General features: G+C 39.6%; 1 protein-coding gene across 4 annotated transcripts in view; it reads right to left on the bottom strand.

Moving 5' to 3' along the window:
• SPOCK3 (SPARC (osteonectin), cwcv and kazal like domains proteoglycan 3) overlaps positions 1-22,006 on the bottom strand; it is a gene marked incomplete at both ends in the record, with an annotated part of 431,148 nt that overhangs the window by 253,934 nt on the left and 155,208 nt on the right. For 2 of the 4 annotated variants that reach the window (XM_082656104.1, XM_082656105.1), the window contains one exon: positions 11,168-11,282. The exons of the other annotated variants lie outside the window; for them this stretch is intronic. In XM_082656104.1, coding sequence (XP_082512230.1) covers positions 11,168-11,282 — 115 coding nt within the window. The remainder of the gene's footprint in view (positions 1-11,167; positions 11,283-22,006) is intronic. 4 annotated transcript variants of the gene reach the window in all.

The raw sequence follows: 22,006 nt of genomic DNA, 5'->3' as shown, positions 1-22,006 counted from the left end.
TGTGTTTTCCATTAGATCTGTGGTCCATTATGAGTTTATTTTTGTGAAAGATATGAGGTCCGTGTCTACATTCATTTTTTGCATGTGGATGTCCAGTTGTTCCAGCACCATTTGTTGAAAAGACCATCTTTGCTCCTTTGTCAAAGATTAGCTGACTACCTTTACATGGGTCTGCCACAGGGCTCTCTATTCTGTTCCACTGATCTCTTTGTCTATTCTTTCCCTGAAACCACCCTGTCTTGATTACCGCAGCTTTATTCTAAGTCTTGACATCAGGTACTGTCAGGCCTCCTACTTTGTCCTTCTCCTTCAATATCTTGTTGGCTATTCTGGGTCTTTTGCTTCTCCACATAAACTTAGAATCGGTTTGTCATATCCACAAAATAACTTGCTGGGATTTTGACTGGAATTGAATTGAATCTGTAGATCAAGTTGGGAAGAACTGACATCTTGACAATATCAAGTCTTCTTACACATGAACATGGAATTATCTATTTATTTTGTTCTTCTTTGATTTCTTTCAACACTTTTGTAGATTTCCTCATATACATATTACACTCATTTTGTTAGGTTATTCCTTAAGTATTTCATTTTGGGGGCACCAATGTTAATGGTACTGTTTTGTTTATATTGAGATATAACTTACAGATAATACTGTGTAAGTTGAAGGTATACAATGAGTTGATTTGATACATTTTATATACTGCAACAGGATTGCCACTGAAACTTTCATACCTCTATACATCAGGAAACTATCATTTCTTGTTTGTGGCAAAAACTTTTAAGGTCTAGTCTTTCAGCAATTTTGAAGTACATAACACATCATTGTTGACAGTAATCACTACGTGGTACATTCAGTCTCCAAGACTCATTCATCTTCTAGTTTCAAGTTGGTACCCTTGGACCAACATCTCCCCAAGTTCCCCCAACTGCCAGCCACTGGGAACCACCATTCTATGCTCTGTTTCTATGATTTCAGCTTTGTTAGGTTCCACATATAAGTGATATCATGCAATATTTGTCTTTCTCAGTCTGGCTTATCTCAATAAGCATGATGTCCACAAGCTCCCTTCATATTGCTGCAAATGGCAGGATTTCCTTCTTTCTTATGGTTGAATAATATCTCATTGTGTATATATATATATGCCACAATGTCTTCATCCATTCATCCACTGATGGACACTTAGGTTGTTTCCGAATCTTGGTTATTGAGAATAATGCTACAATAGACATGGTAATATATATAACTCTTCAAACTCTGTTTTCATTTCCTTTGGATACATACCCAGGAGTGGGATTGCAGGATAATATGGTAGATCTATTTTTAATTTTTTGAGGAACCTCCATATTGTTTTCCACAGTGGCTGGACCAGTTTACATTCCCACCAACAGTGTAAGAGGGTTCCCTTTTCTCCACATCGTCACCAACACTTGTTATTTGTTGTCTCTTTTATAACAGATATTCTGACAGGTATGAGTTGCTATCTGATTATGGTTTTGATCTGCATTGCCCTGATGATTAGTGATGCTGAGCATCTTATGTGTCTACTGACCATTCGTATGTCTTCTTTGAAAAAATGCCTAGACAGGTCCTCTGCCTATTCTTAAATCAGATTGTTTTTTTGTTATTGACTTGTATGAGTTCTTTATATATTTTGGATAACAACCCCTTATCTGATATGTGGTTTGCAAATATGTCTCCCATTCTGTAGGCTGCCTTTTCATTTAGTTGATGGTTTCTTTTCCTGTGCAGAAGCTTTTTAGCTTGGTGTAGTCCCATTTTTGCTTTCATTGCTTTTGCCTTTTGTGTCATATGCAAAATAGCATTGTCAAGACCAATTCAAGGACCTTCTTCCCTGTTTTCTTCTTGGAGCTCTACAGTATCTGATCTATGTTTAATTAATACAGTTTGAGTTAATTTTTGTAAGTGGTCCGGTATCATTTTCTGTATATGGTTATCCAGTTTTCCCAGAACCATTTATTGAAGAAACTGTTCTTTCTCCATTGAGTGTTTTTGACTCCTGTGTCAAATATTAGTTGACTGTGTATGCAGGGGTTCATTACTGGGCTCTCTGTTCTGTTCCATTGGTCTATATGTCCATGTTTATGTCAGTACCATGCTGTTTTAATTATTATAGCTTTGTAGTACAGTCTGAAATTAGGAAGCATGATGTCTCTGGCTTTGTCCTTTTTCTCAAAATTGCTTTGACTATTTGGTGTCTTTTCTGATTTCATACAAATTATAGAATTGTTCTTTCTATTTCTGTGAAGAACACCACTGGAATTCAATGATTGCACTGAATCTGTAGATGGCTTTGGGTGTATGGACACATCAACAACATCAGTTCTCTAATCTATGGAAGAACTTTAACCAAATTGTTAAAATATTATTTTATTTTTAAGGTCAAATTCCACTTGTATATTTCTGGAATATAGCGATGAAATGAACTTTGTACGTTAACTGTGTATCCTTCAACCTTGCTGTGATTGCTTATTAGTTCTAGCAGGGTTTTTTGGTCAATTCTTTCATATTTTCTATATCAGATGACCATTTCATCTGCAAAGACAGTTTGATTTCTTCCTTACCAATATGTACACACTTACTTCCTTTTTGTTATTTTCAAATTAACTAGAACTTACCATATGATGTTGAAAAGGATTGGTGAGAGGGGAGAGCCTTGCTTTGCAACTGATCTTAGTGGGCAAACTTCAAGTTTCTCTCCATTGAATATGATGTTAGCTGTCGGTTTTTTGTAGATATTTTTTATCAAGCAGAGAAAGTTCACCTCTAATCCTAGTTTACTGAAAGTTTTTATTATGAATGAGTGTTGGATTTTGTCACATGCTTCTTTTGCATCTATTGATAGGATCATGTGATTTTATATAAACCAGTTTAAAGTCAAGAATAAATCATAACAATTGAAACTTCTAAATTACTAATATTTAAACAGTATTTTGTACTGGCAAGGGTGTGATAAACAGGCACCAGCATATATTGCTTGAAGTAGAGAAACTGATACAATTTCTTTGTGGGCCGGTTGGCAACATCTGTCAAGAGTTAAACATACATTCCCTTTGACTTAGCAACTCAATTGTTAGGAATTTATGGTCAAAATATGCACATGTGGACACAAAGATGCACGCCACAGAGTGCGGTAAGTAACAGTATAAGAGGAACAGCTAGGGCTAACCCTAATGTCCATCAATGAGATATTGGGTAAATAAATTGTGGTGCATACGTGTCAAGGATTTTTACGGCCATTCAAAGGAGTAAGATGCATATGCTGAGTTGCAAATGTGAAAAACATATTAAGTTAGGAAAACACAGCACAACAATATGCATAAAACACCCCCATTAGGAGATAATTGTGTTTGTATGGATTTGTGTGTGTAGGAAGTTTCTGGAAGGGCAGGAGCAGACTGAGGGTTCTTGGGAGGGAGCGGGCACTGTGTACCCCCTTTTCCATCTTTTAAAGGGGTTCCCTTCCCACATATTGTTTTCATAAGAGTTCAAGGAAAATGTTCAAGTTGGTGTCAATTATACCATTTTTGTAAAGTATTTTCCTACTTTTTTACATTTAACTAATAAACAGTCATGGTTTTTTTCCAGTTCCTTCAAAATAGTAAATTATGACAATATAGAAATAGATTTCTATCTAGAAAAATAAAAATAATAGACAGTTTTAACCTCCTTGTAGACAAAAGGATGGGATATTTGTTTAATGTAAAAAGCAGCTATTTGGCCTGTGTAATTCTCTCTCTTCCTATAATTCAGAAATCTAATTAATGTAATTGGACTTTGAATCTGAGACTCTTAATCCCCATCACTAAAGGACATGGGTTTAGGAGATCCTAAGATCCACCTAAGGTACATCCCTAAAACTTACCTTCTTCATGAATTACCTCTCTCCAAGGGCCTCACTATTCTCTGGTCTATTCTGCAAACTGTACTTCATCGAGCAATATTTGAATCTTCCTTCAGTGCACTTTTCCCCAATTCTTACTCTTTTCCTTGTATAAGAGACTGTCAGCGAGCCAGAACGGATGGCAGAGAAAAGGGCTTGTGCATGAACGAACTCCTTCCATTCCCCATGCCCGGGGCTGCCCACTGGGCTTCCAGCCCTCGGAAAGGACACAGAGGACATGCCGAGGCCATCACAGGTGACTTTGCCCCAAGCAGTCCAGGAGGTCCTAGGCCGGGGGACCCGCTCGTGTACTCTGGGCTTCCTGGTCTGAAGTCTCTCTTCACTGGGAATGGGGAAACAGGCAGCGGTAAATGACATGAACCAGAAAAATCATTGAAGGCAGCAAGGCTGTCCATGTGACAGCACCTAACAGCTGTCGGGAGCGCTGACGCCTGGCTCTTCCCTCTAAGCAGCCGTCCTCACATATTCCATCATGTCCATCCTCTCCATCCCCAACAGCGACATCACGCACGTCCTTTTACACGAAGTAGAAAGGAATCTTCATCTCCCACCCTCATGACGGGAGCCACCCAATGTTCTCACATACAACAGCAACTCAACCTTTACCTATTAAATACAAACACAAACAACCATAATGCAGGGAGATTAAAACTGTTTCTAATGTGCTATGGACACAGTCATAAAGGAAGAGTTTTGATTCTTCCTTGGGCGGGGAGGCATGTGGGAGAAAGCCGAATTGAGATTTCTCAATCGTTAACGTTTACTGAGTGCTTACATTGTGAAAAGAGCTGTACATAAATGATGTCTTTAATTCTCACAAAAGCATAGATCGCATAATTATCATGTCTGTCTTACAAACAGGAAAACTGAGTCTTGGGGACTTTAATGTGTTCAGAGTCATCCTCTATCAGACCTCAAAGCCAGCCAGTCTAGTTTCAAATTACACACCATTAATGCTAAAAGCTTCTGCAGATTGGAGAATATGCCAGAAAAATAAGGGAAGAGATGGGCAGAACATTTAACTAGGGAAAAACTCAGACATAATGAAAGTCTATGATTACAAAATACGCAACATGTTTAGGAAAAAGTAGCAGCAGCTCACCCTTATATTATGCCCGCCCACTTTAGATCAGGTACTGTTCTAACTGTTTTTGTATATTAACTCATTAATCCTTCAAACATCATCAGAAAGTACAATTTTGCTCATTCCTTCTTGACAGAGGAAGAGACTGAAACACAGAGGTTAAAGTGACTTGCCCAATGTCACACAGCCAAGTAGAGGAGGTGAGACCGTGAAGGCAGGCAGTCTGGCTCAGGTGTGTGTCCTGAAACATCCCTACAGAGAGTTTCCTGTCTGACAGGGCTGCCCCCTGCCCCAAGGGCTGGGAAGCTGCCCAGTCAAGTCAGAAGGGGCTACCTGAGGACGTCAGACTTTCAACAGGAGGAAATAATATCACAGTAATGACATGAGTGCTGTGCACTTAAAAAGTACTGCCAATGTTACTCAGTTCTATATCTGAGAAATGTGCTTTCTGTTTGTGTGATGGGGAATATCTGAAGTAAAACTTGACCAAATCATGTGGACTGATGTAAATGGACAGTCTAACAAATTCAATTTTCTTCTTCTAAGCAATTCCCAAGTGGCTCTGGAGGCTGATATCAGAAAAAAGGAGAACCAAAGAACTGCATTTTCAGCAATAAAGGATGTGCATTAAAATATGCTGAGAAACTGTATATCAGGCGGTCGTTAGCCAGAGATTTTTGTAAAGGAATGTAGGATTGTTTTAAGATAGAATGAGTTATCTCCATAATGCTTAGAAGAATGCCTCGGTTATAGAAATGCTTTATCAATATTAAATAGTATGTTTCAAAAGACAGCATAATAATTAAGAGAATAAATTCCGGAACCTCAATCGCCAGGTTCAATGTCCAAATCTATCACTTGAGCAAATTCTATAAATTCTGTGTCTCAGCTTTTTCCATGAATAAAATGAGGTAATAACTGTAACCCACTTCACGTCACATCACTGTTGTGAAATTAAATTAGTTATGCATACATGTGTCTGTATGCAACTACATACATACATATACACACAAATATACATTATATATAGTATGTATATCTTTAGAAAAGTTCCAGACATAAATGAAACACTATGAAGTTTAGCTATTATCTGTGTCTTAAACAGAGGAATCAAACAACGTCACACGAATTCACTGTAGTATTCAAAATATTATGACCTGTTTCTTAAATGCAATTAATATTATAAAGTAATATGAGCTGTGGACTTTGGGGGACCCTGACGTGTCAGTGTAGGTTTACAATTGTAACAAATGTCCCATCTGATGGGAGTGGTGACAGTGGGGAAGCTGTGCACATGTGGGGCAGGGGGCACGTGGGAAATTCTCTAACTTCTGTCCAATTTTGCTGTAAACTGAAAACTGCTCTGAAAAATAAAGTCTGTTAAAAAAACGGTGTTGCCAACGGTCTCTATTCTAACCAAAGAGATTCATGGAGATACTCCATGAGTTACATAAACATCTGTCCAAAAACACAATTAAAGTCCATTTATTATAAAAAAGGAATGCTTATATAAAAAGGTAGACATGATTTCAAATCTTAAATCTGCCCTATTTCTCTCCCTCTCTCTCTGTCTATACGAGTAATCTCAGGCAGAATACCCAGAATCTCTGGGCTTCAGCTTTTGTTTCTGTATAATGGGCACAATAATCTTTGGTATAAAACACTAGGGTTGTTGTAAAAACTAAATCAGTTTAAGGCACTTAGTGAAGAGCTTTGCACACGTTAAGTTTGAAATAAACGTTGGATTTCACTCTCCCTAAGAACAATATCAATGCCTTCATGTACCATAGAGGGTCATTAATTCAAAATAGTTATGGTAAGTTCAATTCAGTTTAAATATTTTGGGGATTCTGCTAAACTTACGCCTTGAGATTGAATCCTCCCATCATAAATACCTCAATAGTATAGCAATGGAAATATAAATACCATAGCCATGCATTTAATAATTACCCAAAGGAATTCGATCTTCTTTTAAATAAGGTCATTAAAACTATGAATTCCAAAAGTATATCGTTAAAATAGAGGAGCTTTAGGATTCACTCTCTTTTGACATCTATTTTTGATAAGGAGCATTTTAAACTAGCTTCACTATTCTTTGATTTAATGCCTTCTTACGAGGCCAAAAGCATTTCCTTACTGATTTTATTTTCAACCTTTGGTGTAAATGAAACAGAAATTAACAGGGCTGGTTCTGTCCTGCAACAACTTCTTCAACCTTGCTCCTTGCTTATTTTGCCAAACCATTTTTTTTTTTTAATACCAGCAGCATCGATTGAAGCACAAAACACTGATCTAGAAATAGTGCTAATCACCAGCAGCTGTACAGGCAGCAAAGGAGCAAAAGCCCCGGGCTCTGCTCACAATATGCAAACCCTGGACCCCTGTTCACAACACACAAACACTAGGGAACAAAACCCTTAGCTACCTAAATACTGGGAGCTCTTCCCCAGAGTAACAACGTGAAACGGGATCAGAGCCATACCTGGGAAGCCAGCACACACTTCATATCAAACCCCCTACACAACTGGCTATGCTGCCATAGTGGAAAGCGTGCTGCAGTCCATGTGCTTTCTCACTGTTCATAAAACTATTTGGTTTCACAGTGATGGAAATGGAAAGAGTAACAGAAAGCAGCACAAGAACACAGGCTTCATGCTGGTCTGAGACCAATTCTTCACAGAAAAAGCCATCAGGAGACAAACATCAAAACACATGACGTTAGGGCTTCCCTGGTGGCGCAGTGGTTGAGAGTCCGCCTGCCGATGCAGGGGACACGGGTTCGTGCCCCGGTCAAGGAGGATCCCACATGCCGCGGAGCAGCTGGGCCGTGAGCCATGGCCACTGAGCCTGCGCGTCCGGAGCCTGTGCTCCACAACGGGAGAGGCCACAACAGTGAGAGGCCCGCGTACCGCAAAAAAAAAAAACAACGTTAAACACGACATATGTGGAAGTTTAGACAACGCTCTACGTCTGCAAAGCCAGCGTGAAGCACAGAGTGAGCTTTGGAAGCAGGCTGTTTCTCTGGTCAGAAGACAATTCATGTTATTTAAAGCACTAAGGAAGGAAATATTTACCAATTATCTGAGGTATTTGCAAACCTAAGGCGAGTACCTACCAGTTTCTTCAAACAGTTATGGACTAATCTCTCTCTCACAATTTCATATCTTCCTCACCCTTTTTTACTGGCAATAACTTATTTGCTTCAATCATTCAATACATTTACTTTAAAACATCTGTTGACTGACTTCTACACGCTTCCCAGACCACCTTCAACAAATAAGCACAGAAAAGAACTTGTAGACTGAGGTTATCTAGACTAACCAATTCAGTTGATCAAACGACTCATTTTTTCCTCTAAATGTTCTATAAATAACGGTATTTTAATACAGTCTTCAACAAAAATATACAGGAGCCAGTAAGTACGCCAGGTTCTGAGTATAAAGTGGTGAATAAGACACAAACCCACTTTCAGGAACTACCCAGTCAATTGAGGAGATGGTGTTAGATGATTCATCACCAGCATGGTGGGTGTCACAGGATGAGAAGTCCAGGGCACTAAGGTAACAGGGACAAGCGTGTGCTATCTAGTTGGTGGTGGTGGTGGGGGGAGGCGGAAAGCTTAGGAAGAACTCTTTGGAATAAGGCAAGGATTCATTCTTCTCTTACATGAGATCGAGGAAAGAAACAATAAGTTGTTCCTATAAATGAAAAACAGCAGGAATTTCTAACCTAAGCAATGTAAATGGCCGAAATTGATGAATTAAGCGCCTTTTCTCTGTTCCCATGCCTCACCCCCCAAAACACACACAAGCCCCCAACGTAAGCTCTATGTTACTTACATCAGTCGATTATTTACATAACTGATCACACTGCATGGCAGCCCTCCTTCCCTAAGTGCTGTATAAACATTCCCTGTGTGCCGACATCCTCAAAGCACGTCAAATATTAAGTTCACTTCTTCAGAAACTAGTTTTTTATTTATTGAATATAGTGTGTACTGAGTGCAATTTTTAAAGTCTCTAGCGGAAACAGAAGTGGACTAAACACTATTTACAAAAACATTCCGATGCCCACCTCCTCCAAGCTCAGCCCTCACGCAGCCCAGGCAGAGCTGGCCGTGGTCCTGATTCAGGCCGCTTCATCTGCCTACACTCAAATTTAGCTCTTGGCCTCTGAGAGTCCTTACCAGGTTAAGGAAGTTTCTTTTTGTCTGTAGTTAAGTCTGTTTACAGTAAGTCAGAGAAGCAGTGAGATGCACATTGGTAAAAGGCACTGACACAGGTGTCAGTAAACAGGAGTGGATGCTCTGAAGCTCCCTGGCTCTGTGACATCAGTTACTTCAGCGTCTCCCAGCTCACTGGTCAGCGGTCGTCAGGAGACCATCTCTGCCCCAGACATGCTATTAACTGGGAAGTCTTCACTTGCTCGCCTCCTAGGGTTCAGGGAGCTGGGGTGAGATGGCAAAAGAGCCTTTCCCAAGGTGTTAAATGTGGGTGCATGGAAACCTCCCCGGGGTCTTGGAAATGTGCAATGGAACAGTTTTGCTTTTCTATGAAATGAAACGATGAACTCTCTGCAACTTAGGGATTCATTTCCACACCATCCTCCTGACTTCTCAAGTAGAAATCACCTCTCCCACACCCCTACATGTATGTTTACATACTAATATTTTAAATGTTTGATGACTAATTAATAGGAACTCCAAGAAATTCAGAAACTGTTTGGAATTCTAAGGAAATACGGAGAAAAATAAACTTCTGGCCCAAGGTGTTGCTGTCCTCCTATAAAACTGCCAGAGAGGTCATGATTGCCTGGGGGTAAATACCTGATAAATGCTTCACCCCCCTGTAACTCCCCAGCGCCCAGAGTGCCTGATTTCAGGAGATGCTCTTTCCTGGGAGGCTCCTACACTTCCCGGCCCCATGCTGTGCTTCTCTTTCCCGCCCCCCCATGCTGTGCTTCTCTTCCCCCCATCCCTCTATTACTTCCACGAGGAAGTTACTGATATGACACGATTCTTTGTCCCAAGTGAACTCATTCCCAAAACTCTTATCTCGGCTACCCTGACCTGCCCCTGTATTTGGGTTCAGCCATCACCGCCTGGGCAAGGGGAACGAAGACCCCCGCTAATCTACTCAGCACGGAATAAGGGGCTTCATGTGTAAGTGCTTTCCTGTCAATAAGGAACATCAAAGAAACTTAAATGCTGGTTGTTTCCTAGAACTGCTACTTATGTTATCACTCTCTGATGTTCTTATTCTGGGTCCGCTGGTATGTTTGACTAACACAATTTAGATGTCACTACACTAAAGTCAGAAACCAATTCATCTCTGAACACCCCTGAAATAGCGAAATTCTCTTGTTCATCTGATGTAAAAACAAAACATGAATCACAGCCACTGTCACAGAAGAGAGCGTTCTCGTAAAGACAGTTCCTTTTAGAGTAACAGAGGGAGTGGGCACACCTGCCGCCTCGGTCAGCTACCCCGTGATTGCACTTTGTGGGTTGCGCCATGTTCCCATCCTGACTCAGCACCAAAGTCCACACCCTGTTTCTAAATTACTGGCACCTCTCCACATGCAACCTACCCGACAGGAGCAGTGCTGATCTTGACATAAGATATTTAAACACTCTCTTCTCCTCTTGGGATTTTGTGTCAGCCTTCAGGGAACAGACCCCAGGGCTTCAGCAGTACCACTGATTCCTTGAAGACCCAGACCTCTATTTGTGACTTTTCATCTTTTATTTTTAATAAACATCAATCATTCACTCTTTTTTCCTATTAACTTTGTTCTTGACTCTCCCCTGAGGGATACAGGACTTTTTGGGTTGGCGCATGCAGAAATACTTAGAAGATACCCAAACTGTACTTTCCTTAAACTTGAAAAAAGTATAAGTATGCAGATATAGCCCTCTAACGCAATCTTCACAAAACCCTCTTTTTCTAACAGTATATGCCTAAATTCTATAATCTAGAGTAATTCTGACTGATAACAATGTTTAACCCAAGTGAATCATGATTGTATTAGCCAAGGTTTTACAACTGTTTCAATAAACTCTGGATAAAAGCTTAGCAGACGTTGCCAAACATTTATACTCTGCAGTAACTTCTGGTACAAAACCATTCAGTCAATGGGACTGAGTTTACGAGGTTACCTGTGCGTGAGCCTCCGCTGACCAACGCAGACTGCGGTCTGAGAACCTTGAACAATGCACACTTCGTGGCGACTACATTTCAGCCTTAAGCACGGGTCTTTAGTCGGGTCTAGAGCTAAAAAAAAAAAGAAAGAGATTGCACAGAAAACATTAAAATAAGTTTCTGTACAATGGAGGTTCTAATCTCATCAAACACAATTTGATCAGGGAATTTACAGAGCGTTCAGCTGTGTATTTTGTTCACGTTTTTCCTCTATTAAGAGGTACTTTTGCTTCCACTCACGTAACACAGAGTCAACAAGAGATTTGTAGTTTAGTCTCATCCATTCTGTTCAGAAGCTGAAATGCACAAACCCCTGTGATCAGACGATGTGTGATCAAAACAGAAACTTTACAACCAAAACTCTCTGTAGTTGCTACTGCCTTCTAAGCATTCAAGGTAGAGAAATGAAGGTAGGGTGTGTTGCTGCAATATTTGTATCAGTGAGGAATTACAAATTATACTTCCGCTTTTCCTGGATGGATGCAGGTGGGCAGAAAAAAAGGCTGAAATGCAAAAGGGTGTCAGTCGACATTGGAGTCTTGGGATCTCCAAGAAAAGTCTACAGCTGTATGCGGGGCTGCCTGAGGGCATCATGGTAGGAAATGAGATGTATTTTCATTTTTAAAGTGTTTGTGCCTGACATCTGAACTATTGTATCTCCAGAAAAAAACCTCTATCTCGGTGGCTGCCAACACAAAACTGTGTAATTTGTTGCTGTGTGTGTTTTTTTTTTAATATCAGTTTTACTGCAATATAACTCACATACTATATGATTTATTCTTTTAAAGTTTAAATTTTAGTTAAGATTTGGTTTACTATATGATACATTCTTTTAAATTTTAAAATCTGCAGCATAGTCAAGACCCATACCCCTGTGTTGGAACCCCACAAACGGGAAGATAATCAAAATTGCAGAGGTTCTCCCCAAGGAGCAAGGGATCTGAGCCCCTCAAAGGGCTCCCTAGCCCAGGGGTCGTCATTCAACTCAGCATCAAAAAACAAACAACCCAATGAAAAGTTGGGCAGAAGACCTGAACAGACATTTTCCAAAGAAGACATACAGATGTCAACAGGCACGTGAAAAGATGCTCAACATCAATAATCATGAGGGAAGCGTAAATCAAAACCACAATGAGATATCACCTCACCCCTGTCAGAATGGCTGTTACCCAAAACACAATAAAAAACAAGTACCGGTAGAGCATGTAGAGAAAAGGGAACCCTTGTGCCCTGTTGGTGGGAATGTAAAGTGGTGCAGCCACTGTGGAAAACAGTACGGAGGTTTCTCAAAAAACTAAAAATAGAACTACCGTATGATCCAGCAATCCCACTCCTGGGTATTTATCCAAAGAAAACAAAAACACACATTTGAATAGATCTATGCCACCCTATGTTCACTGCAGCAGTATTTACAATAGCCAAGACGTGGAAGCAACCTAAGTGTCCACTGACAGATGAATGGATAAAGAAGATGTGGTACATATATATAATGGAATATTACTCAGCCATAAAAAAGAATGAAATAATGCCATTTGCAGCAACATGGATGGACCTGGAGGGTTATTATGCTCAGTGAAATAAGTCAGATGGAGAAAGACAAACACTGTATGATTACATTTATATGTGGAATCTAAAAAACAAAACAAATGAACAAACATAAACAGAAATAGGCTTATAGATACAGAGAATAAGCTGGTGGTTGCCAGAGGGGAGGGGGTGTGGGGGGATGAGTGGAGAGCATGAAATGAGGTACACACCTCTAGTTACAAAGTAAGTAAGGCACAGGATGTAAGGAACCTTATAGGGAATAGCCTCGACAGTATTGTAATAACTTTGTACAGTGACATATGGTAACTAGACTTACTGAGGTGCTCATTTTATAATGTACAGAAATACTGAAGCACTATGTTGTACACCTGAAACAAATATAATATTTTAGGTCAATTATATTTTAATAAAAATTAATTCAATGGTTTTTCAGTATTTGTAAAACTATTAATCAATTTTAGAATAGTATTATCACCTCAAAAAAATAACCATACCCTTTAGTTATCACCCTTATTCTCCCAACCTATGACAACCACCTACAGTGGGCACTCGCTAATCGATTTTGTCTCTATAGATTTCATACAAATGGAATCATATAATATGTGGTCTTTTCTGAGTGGTTTCCTTCATTTAGAACAATGTTTTCAAGGTCCAACCATGTTATAGCTGCATCCTTACTTCATTCTTTCATGTTGCTGAATAATATTCCATTGCGTGGCTATTCTACATTTACTTGTCCATTCACTAGTTGACAGGCATTGTGCTGTTGACACCTTTTCTCTAGTTTAAATAATACAGCTATTGGTGATCTCTATTGGTGATGCTTAGTGATATTTTGTTGTGATTTATTATGGGGCGGAGGCCAGAGAGGGAGTTGGTATAGATAAGGAAAAGGCTGAGTGTCCAGTTTGGGTACAGGTCAAAGTTGAGAGAGAGAATCCATGAAACACAGCAAGCTGAAAATAAAATTCCAGTGCATGTAAAACAATAAAGCCAGGGTGACCAGAAGAATGTGCATTTGGAATCTTAAAAAGTATCTGGGAGGACCCTGGGCTTTTCACTGGACATGAAACGTAGATTTGAGCCAGTCTTTTGTAGACAAACGTAGGTAAACTAGAGCTAATACGCGGTGTATGAATCGAACTTAGTTTTACGAATATGTTAAATCTTAGGCACATTTAGTCAATAACCTGAATAAATGGGTTCATTTTGACAATCAATGAATCCAATGAAATATGTATATAAAGATATATGTGTATATATATATATTGCATATAGACAGATATAGATAGATACATATTTTCTTCCTTTAAAAATACAAAGTATAGGGCCTCCCTGGTGGCGCAATGGTTAAGAATCCTCCTGCCAGTGCAGGGGACGCGGGTTCGAGCCCTGGTCCGGGAAGATCCCACATGCCGCGGAGCCACTGAACCTGTGCACCACAACTACTGAGCCTGCGCTCTACAGCCCGCGAGCCACAACTACTGAAGTCCACGCGCTTGGAGCCCGAGCTCCGCAACAAGAGAAGCCACCACAATGAGAAGCCCCTGCACCGCAACGAAGACCCAACGCACCCAAAAATAAATAAGTAAAATAAATTTATAAAAAAAAATACAAAGTATATCTGTGTAAAACTTTTATTTGAGATTTCAAACAAACATGAAGTTTAAAATAAAGAATATGAACACATATACTGATAAAATATTCCCTAACAGACATAGCATGATGTTGGGTCGGCCAAAACGATCTTATGGAAAAACCCAAATGAACTTTTTGGGCAATCCGATAAAATGGTCAAGACATTAAACACATGTATTTGCAACACAAATCTCCCATTTCCTCCAGTCTAAGCAAAACACCTTCTGACAAGCAATGATTAGCTCAACTATATTTTCTCTTAATTTCTAAGTAGTATCAAAAATTAAGATAAACTACATTATTTTATTCCCTATAAAACATTAAGCATTCTTTGTTCAGTATGAAAATGCAAATTTCTGGGACATTCTCATTATACCGTCACAGTTTAAACTGCCACTAATTTAAAAACTATTATACCTTGGAATACCTTGGAATCATACGATTTCTTGTTGGACAACGTAAAAGAAAAACATACAATAACTTAGTACACATTAAAAATGTCTTGAGCTATTTCTAGTCCTCAGTCTATTTTGATTTTTAATTATTAATATGACTTTTAAATATTGATTAAAATTAAAGAATTCTGTCTAACAACTAAACAATGACATTGCACCTACAACTGTGCCTTGTAAACGTACATGTCATATATTCATTGTTGATATAGTTAATCTAGGACATCATTCTAAAAAAGGAGTGTTTCCACTCAAATAAAACACTATATAGTACATATAAAACTATCACGGTTAATCTAATCTAATTGTACTTTGAATGGTATAGTTAGTTATTTCTTTCAGTTTTCTTTACCTTATACAGCCCACATTAGGTAATTTTCAAAAGTTCCATGACCCTCTTATGTTATATCTATTTAATAAGATAGATCAGAACTCAAAAATTGATATAGAGTGAGAAGGAAATTATCAGAACAAATACAGCACATGAAAAAGAATTTAATGCAAGTTTGGCATAAAACTTTACATAAATGATCAAATGAAAGAGCAGGAGCCTTTGTCAAGAGATGGAAAATATAACAGAAAGTGAACATGAGGAAGCCCGTACGGAGAATCTGAAACAAGAAGACGACACTTTCTGTGCATGTGATTTTAACCATCTGTACTTTTGAGTAGAACTCACATTGTTGGCAGCTTACAACTATAAAACATCACAGGCTATAAATACAGATGCCTGAGATTTTATTCTTGAAATCACAACAATGACACAACCATTTTCCTCTTGGCTGAAGCCCATGGATCACAACCAATCCTGTACCTTAGAGGCTGGATAAAACCATGTGCGCCCCCCGGCTGCGCTCCGTTCTTTCCATCTTTTTCTTCTTTTTTTTTTTTTTTTGCAGTACGCGGGCCTCTCACTGCTGTGGCTTCTCCCGTTGCGGAGCACAGGCTCCGGACGCACAGGCTCAGCGGCCATGGCTCACGGGCCCAGCTGCTCCGCGGCATGTGGGATCTTCCCAGACCGGGTCACGAACCCGTGTCCCCTGCATAGGCAGGTGGACTCTCAACCACTGCGCCACCAGGGAAGCCCCTTTCCACCTTTGTCAAATTACCTAATCCTATTCTATGCTGCATTAGTGTTTTTAACTTTCTCTCAGTCACCCAGTAAAGCCACACCTAGGAAGATTTCAGCTAGTGCATTCAATTCACTTGGTTATATTCTTTTCTTCATCTACTAATCTAATAATAATAATCTAATAATTCAATAATCTTTCTCACCTGAGGACTTAACTGATATTTTTTTCTCCTTTTATTACTGAAGTATAGTTGATTTATATTATATAAGTTACAAGTGTACAACATTTGACTGTTACAAGTGTACAACAAGTGATTCACGATTTTTAAAGGTTACTCTCCATTTATAATTATCATAAAATACTGGCTATATTCCCTGTGTTGTACAATATATACTTGTAACTTATACCTAATAGCTTGTACCTCTTACTCCCCTGCCCACTAGTAACGACTAGTTTGTTCTCTGTATCCGTGAGTCTGTCTCTTTTTTTGTTATATTACCTAGTTTGTGGTATTTTTTAGATTCCACATACAAGCGTTTCTTTGTCTGACTTACCCATGTTACTGCAAATAGCAAAATTTTGTTCTTTTCATTGTGCTCCTAAAGTGCATTATTGCATTTCAGCACACATGACACCACATACCCTACGTGCTCGCCACAGACTCAACCCTTTAACTGGAAGAGAGACGAATAAATAGCTAAGGAGAATACACTGTTGGGTGTAAATTATATACGTGTGTGTGTGTGTATTTAGCTTTGTGGTAACAAACACACACACACACACACACACACACACACGCAGATGAAGGGATTATATAATGGTGAGAGGATTCCCTATTCAGGGAGTGACAGACAGTTCAGGATCAGTAAAATGCAAATGTGGGTGATACCAGCAAGTAGTGTGGGAAAACACTGGAGATGAAGATGGAAGCTTCTGACCCACTGGAGTTTCACCTTGTCAGTAATGCTACATGGTCGAGGGATTCTGAGTTGGGGAGGGGTGTAATGAGGTTTGTCACACACAAGAATCTGGAGATGCTCTGAAGAATACGTGATCAACAGGGAAACTAACAAAATGTCCAGGAGAGAAGGGATAAGGAAGATGGGCACCACAGGGCAGGGCAGAAATGGTTTCAGGGGCTCAGGCAACGCCTGGTTTGAACAGGTGTGTGGAGGCAGCAACCTGAACCCACTGAAGAAACTTCCCGATTCTCCCTTCCACTATGTACACTTTGTCCGACATTAATATTGCTGTAACTGCTTTTCTTCTTCTGATTTGTATTTTCCTGGTGAACTTTTCCTCCAATCCCTTTATTTCTCAATTCTTAATTTTTATATTTTAAAGGCAGCTTTCGAAACCCTTAGGTGGATTTAGAAGCCCAACCTAAGACAATTTATCTCTTTTTCTGTTTTACCTATTGTAATTTTTTTTTACTATAATTGGACTCTTTTCTATCATGTTATTTTGTGCTTTCTATTTCGCAGTATTCTTTTTCCTTTCCTTTTCTTTCCCCTTTCCTGCCTCATAGTGTATTGGCTGTATTTTATTCATTTAGCACCTTTGTCCTTCCTGCTAGTTTGGAAATTATGACATCTCTTTAGTTGTTTACATGCACAGCTGGCATAACTGATAAGAACACCCATATAGTAAGTAGTTCGTCCTCCTTCTGAAGGGAACTAGGACCTTCAAACACATCAGCATCAGATCTTTGAAATTCAGTTTCCTCACCATTTTCTTTCTTTCTTTTTTTTTAAAGAGGATGTGGTGGGTAGGAGTTTATTAATTAATTAATTTATTTTTGGCTGTGTTGGGTCTTCGCTTCTGTGCGAGGGCTTTCTCTAGTTGTGGCAAGTAGGGGCCACTCTTCATCGCAGTGCGCAGGCCTCTCGCTGTCGTGGCCTCTCTTGTTGCGGAGCACAGGCTCCAGACGCTCAGGCTCAGTAGTTGTGGCTCACAGGCCTAGTTGCTTCCGCAGTATGTGGGATCCTCCCAGACCAGGGCTTGAACCCGTGTCCCCTGCATTAGCAGGCAGATTCTCAACCACTGCGCCACCAGGGAAGCCCCCCATTTTCTATTAGTTACACCACACGTTACCATCCCACCCCTGCAAATTAGTCATTATTTCTATTATTATTATTTTTACTGACACAGCTCATCTATAATTATCAACTCTACCAATTTATGCCCATCATTGCTTCCTGCAGTTCACTCTTCCTTTTGGGTTTTCTTGTATTATTTCCTCCTATTTGTTGAAGCACATCCTTTTGTGATTGTTTCAACAAGCACAATTTGCGCTCTGCCTTCGATATGTATTTACTTTTCAGAATGTATCTTTATTTTTCAACCCCCCTTAAAGGATAATTTAGCTGTGCCTGGAACTTTATTTGATAATTATTTTTTCTTTACCACAGTGAAGATATCATTTCATGTTCTTCTGCCATCAGATGCCGCTAACTAGTACGTCTGCTCGCCGTCCACGTAGGCAATCATTCTTTACCTCCTGAATATTATAATATTTTGTTATCATCAAAATTTTGTGCTTTGGAATGTTTATCTCCAGCTAATCTAGCGAACATCTAAGCAAATGCACCCTTCTGAATTTCAACTGGTAACATAAAGCATATTTAGGTGATAAGAGAACTATTTAGCAGTTGGAATAAAACCAAGAAAACAAAGACTCAGCTGGATATTCATCATGATTTAAGAGCAGGTGAACTGTGCCACTGAGAGTTGGGTTTAAATTTTGGAAAAATGTCAACATCACTAAAGAGTAAAATCAACATACGTATCAGCATTCACTCGGAACCTGTCTCTTTAAGCTTAATCGGACGCTTTTACAAAAAATGCAGTAACCTGCAACCCCAAAATGAGGTTAAAATCCTTCCTCATGGTTCAAGAAGGAAGCATCAAATATGCTTTTGTTGCTTTTCTAACAATAGTTCACTTCACTTTAACTCTACGCCGTGAAACTAAAGGAAGAAGTGGTCTTCTAGGGAATTTTTTACACCTTGCCAGATGTTATAATCAAAGGCTGTGCAAGTGAGCAGCATGGAAAACAGACTAATGCCTGAGAGTTAATTAGACTTTTGACAACCAGTTTTATGGTGTTAAATGTGATTAAATGTAGCCTCCAGTCTTTGCAGTGACTTTTAGTTTGAAACCTTACTATCATTTCAGTTACATAAAATCCACCCACTCTAACTTGGTGTCCCCACTACGAACACTTCATGTGGAGGTCTACACAATTCACAGATTCAGATGCAATGGCTTGATTAATTTATTTTGTAATAAACATATATCAAATATAAGAGTGTTTATTTCAATAATATCCTATCTTATAAAGGTGTATTAAATGCAACTGACTACTGCATTGATCAAAGTTAATGAAAACTCCAGGAGCCACAAGGCACAATCTCTTCCTAGAGTTGTTCTGCTCTAGTCAAAGACTGATGAGGATTTTCAACATGACGTTCTCTTCAGTTCTTTATCATCCTTTTTCTTTGTCAATACATCATATTGACTCTTAAAGTGATAAATGCTAATAGTGTTTCTTTTATAAAGTAGATGCATTCCAGAAAAATTGGTTACGTGTAAAACTCATTATTTTTACTGGTTTCCATTTTCAAATCTATTATTTCATATATAAAGATGATGACATTTAACCTCCATTATAAAGGTTTATATCTGGGATTTTCTTTCCAATATTAGAGCTAAACATACCTATGATTTGGTTCACATTTACTAAAGGGCTGCCTGAAACAGAATCATAAGGAAAAGTCCCTAAAAATACAACAATAACAGCTTGTCTTATGAAATAATGTTTACCTACAGTTCCTGCTTATGTCCCCTAACTATTCTATACCCAATGTCTTTACCTATAAATGGAAGAAATTGGGCTAATTCTAAAATATAAAATAACATATTCTATAATTTTGTGCTTTAACTGACCTGGGAGCCGTGACATTAAAAAATAAGAAATAATTTAGAAAATGAGCACTGAGTTGAAAATATGTTTATGTGACTTTGCATAAACGTGTGTTAACTGCCTAGAACATTTGCAGATGTACAGAAAGTACTCCATTTGCCCATTCTTGTTTGTATTCTAAGTGACAGTTATTAAAGTCGTACAAAACTTCTGTAACTTGCCAGGTAGCTACAAGCACCTACCCTGAGCCACACTCTGCCCTTGATCAGGCCACTGACTCTAAGCTCACTGCTTCCCGAAGTAAATTCTACTCTTCCGTTTTTGCCTATTTAAAAGGAAAAATGATAATGTCCACATGCATTCTTTCTGAAAAGACAATGAATCTAATCCCTAAGAGACACAATCAGGGCTTCTAAGCACCTGCACGCTTTGTCCTGAAACAGAGGCAAACATCTGATGCTGAGGCAGAGCAAAGGGGAGGAACTGACCCAGGAACCCACGGCTCCTCCCAGACTTGGGATGCAGATCTCGCTGGAGAAAGCGACCACCCACTGGGTGCCTGAGCATCTGGCTGACAGGACGGAGCTGGTCCACAGTCTCTGGAGAGCAGGCAACACCGTCCCACTGCCCCATGGTTGGTATGGGTGCACCCAGGCTGGAGGGAGGGACTGCAGCTGGGGGGCACCAGGAAGCCTCCACCCACATGCAGCTCAGCTGGCGCTGACAGGAGTGTGCTCGTGGGGACCCTGAGTATCGGGCATCCATTCTCCAGTGCAAGACCTGGGGTGTGAGGCGTCCCCTGAGCCTGGGGTGTGCAAGCCTGCCTTGGGGTGCAGCTGGGGTGCAGACCCCCGCCTGTCACCATCATGTACCCCTGCCAAGACATAAGGAGAAACAAGAAAGAAAAGCCCCCCCACCCCCCGCTATGCAACGCCCTTGTAGCCCCTCTACTGACAAAGCTGAACTTTGTGTTGGCTACAAAGGCCATGTGCTCCCGGATCCAGCTCCACGGCTGCAGAGAAAGGTGGGTTGAGAGATGACAGGGCATAAACTGACGCCCTGCATGACCTCTCTGGAACGCAGTTCAGTGCTTTGTTATACAGTTAAACCACACTACATCTATGAATTCAGCCAAGATAATTTTCTTGCATGTTCACAAAAAGACTATTACAAAAATGTTTGTGGCATCCACAGTTATAAGAAAGAACTCAAATACCCATCAGCGGAGGAGTGAATCAACAAATTGTGGTCATGCAGACAGAATACTACCCAACAATAAAACAGACCCCCAAAAAAACCCCGAAACATGCAAAAATGTTGGCTGAGTCTCAAAAACATTATACCGAACAAAAAATATAGACATGAGATACACACATAGTGTAGTTCCATGTACATCAAATTTTAGAGCAAGCTAAACTAAATTAAATGAAAGAAGTCCGAACAGCTCGGAGCAGGGATGACTTGGGTCAGGCCAGGACGGGGGACGGGGCCGGGGGGTAGGAGAGAGGGCAGAGCGGACAGTGTGAGGAAGGTTCGTTCTCTATTTCTACTTCGACTGAGGTGGTATTAATTCAATGATCTGCATCCACAAAAATGGATCAAACTGTATATTTTATTTCACTTTATTTTATGTAAATCGTGCATCAGTAAAAATGAGGAAAGCCTCATTTCCTCCTTTTTACGAGGCTTTCAAAAGAAAAATCTCCATTCTCCAAGATAATATTTAAGGCTTTCTCCATGAACTACCTCAGCCCAGCAGAGGACACAATCAAAAATCAAAGATGACACATTTCACCTGAAACTTAGATACTGAAAATCAAGCCTTCCCCATCAGTGAAGCATGTTCTTTTATAAGGTAACTATTGTACACTAAGGACAGGTAAAGTCAATGAAAAACAAGTAATGACAGGAAGAAGAATGCAGAACTAGATCTCCCTTTCTCAAATGTGCACTTATAGGCTGTTGGTAACGTCCACAAAAGACTTCCACGTAACCGCTGGGATCTTAACATCTTAAATATGGAAAGAGGTTTTAAGTGCGCCCAGACTTTTAAAATGAAGACGGTTTTACAGAACCAGTGATAATACTGGCTGAAGTAACGAATTAGTAGAAATCATAACTAAATGCTTTTTAACAGACATAGTCATCTTCAGAACACAT

The sequence above is a fragment of the Grampus griseus genome (assembly GCF_964374135.1).
Source record: "Grampus griseus genome assembly, chromosome: 6".
Taxonomy (NCBI): Eukaryota; Metazoa; Chordata; class Mammalia; order Artiodactyla; family Delphinidae; genus Grampus; species Grampus griseus.
The sequence above is the reverse complement of the archived record's forward strand: the minus strand, read 5'-3'. Positions and strand labels throughout refer to the sequence as shown.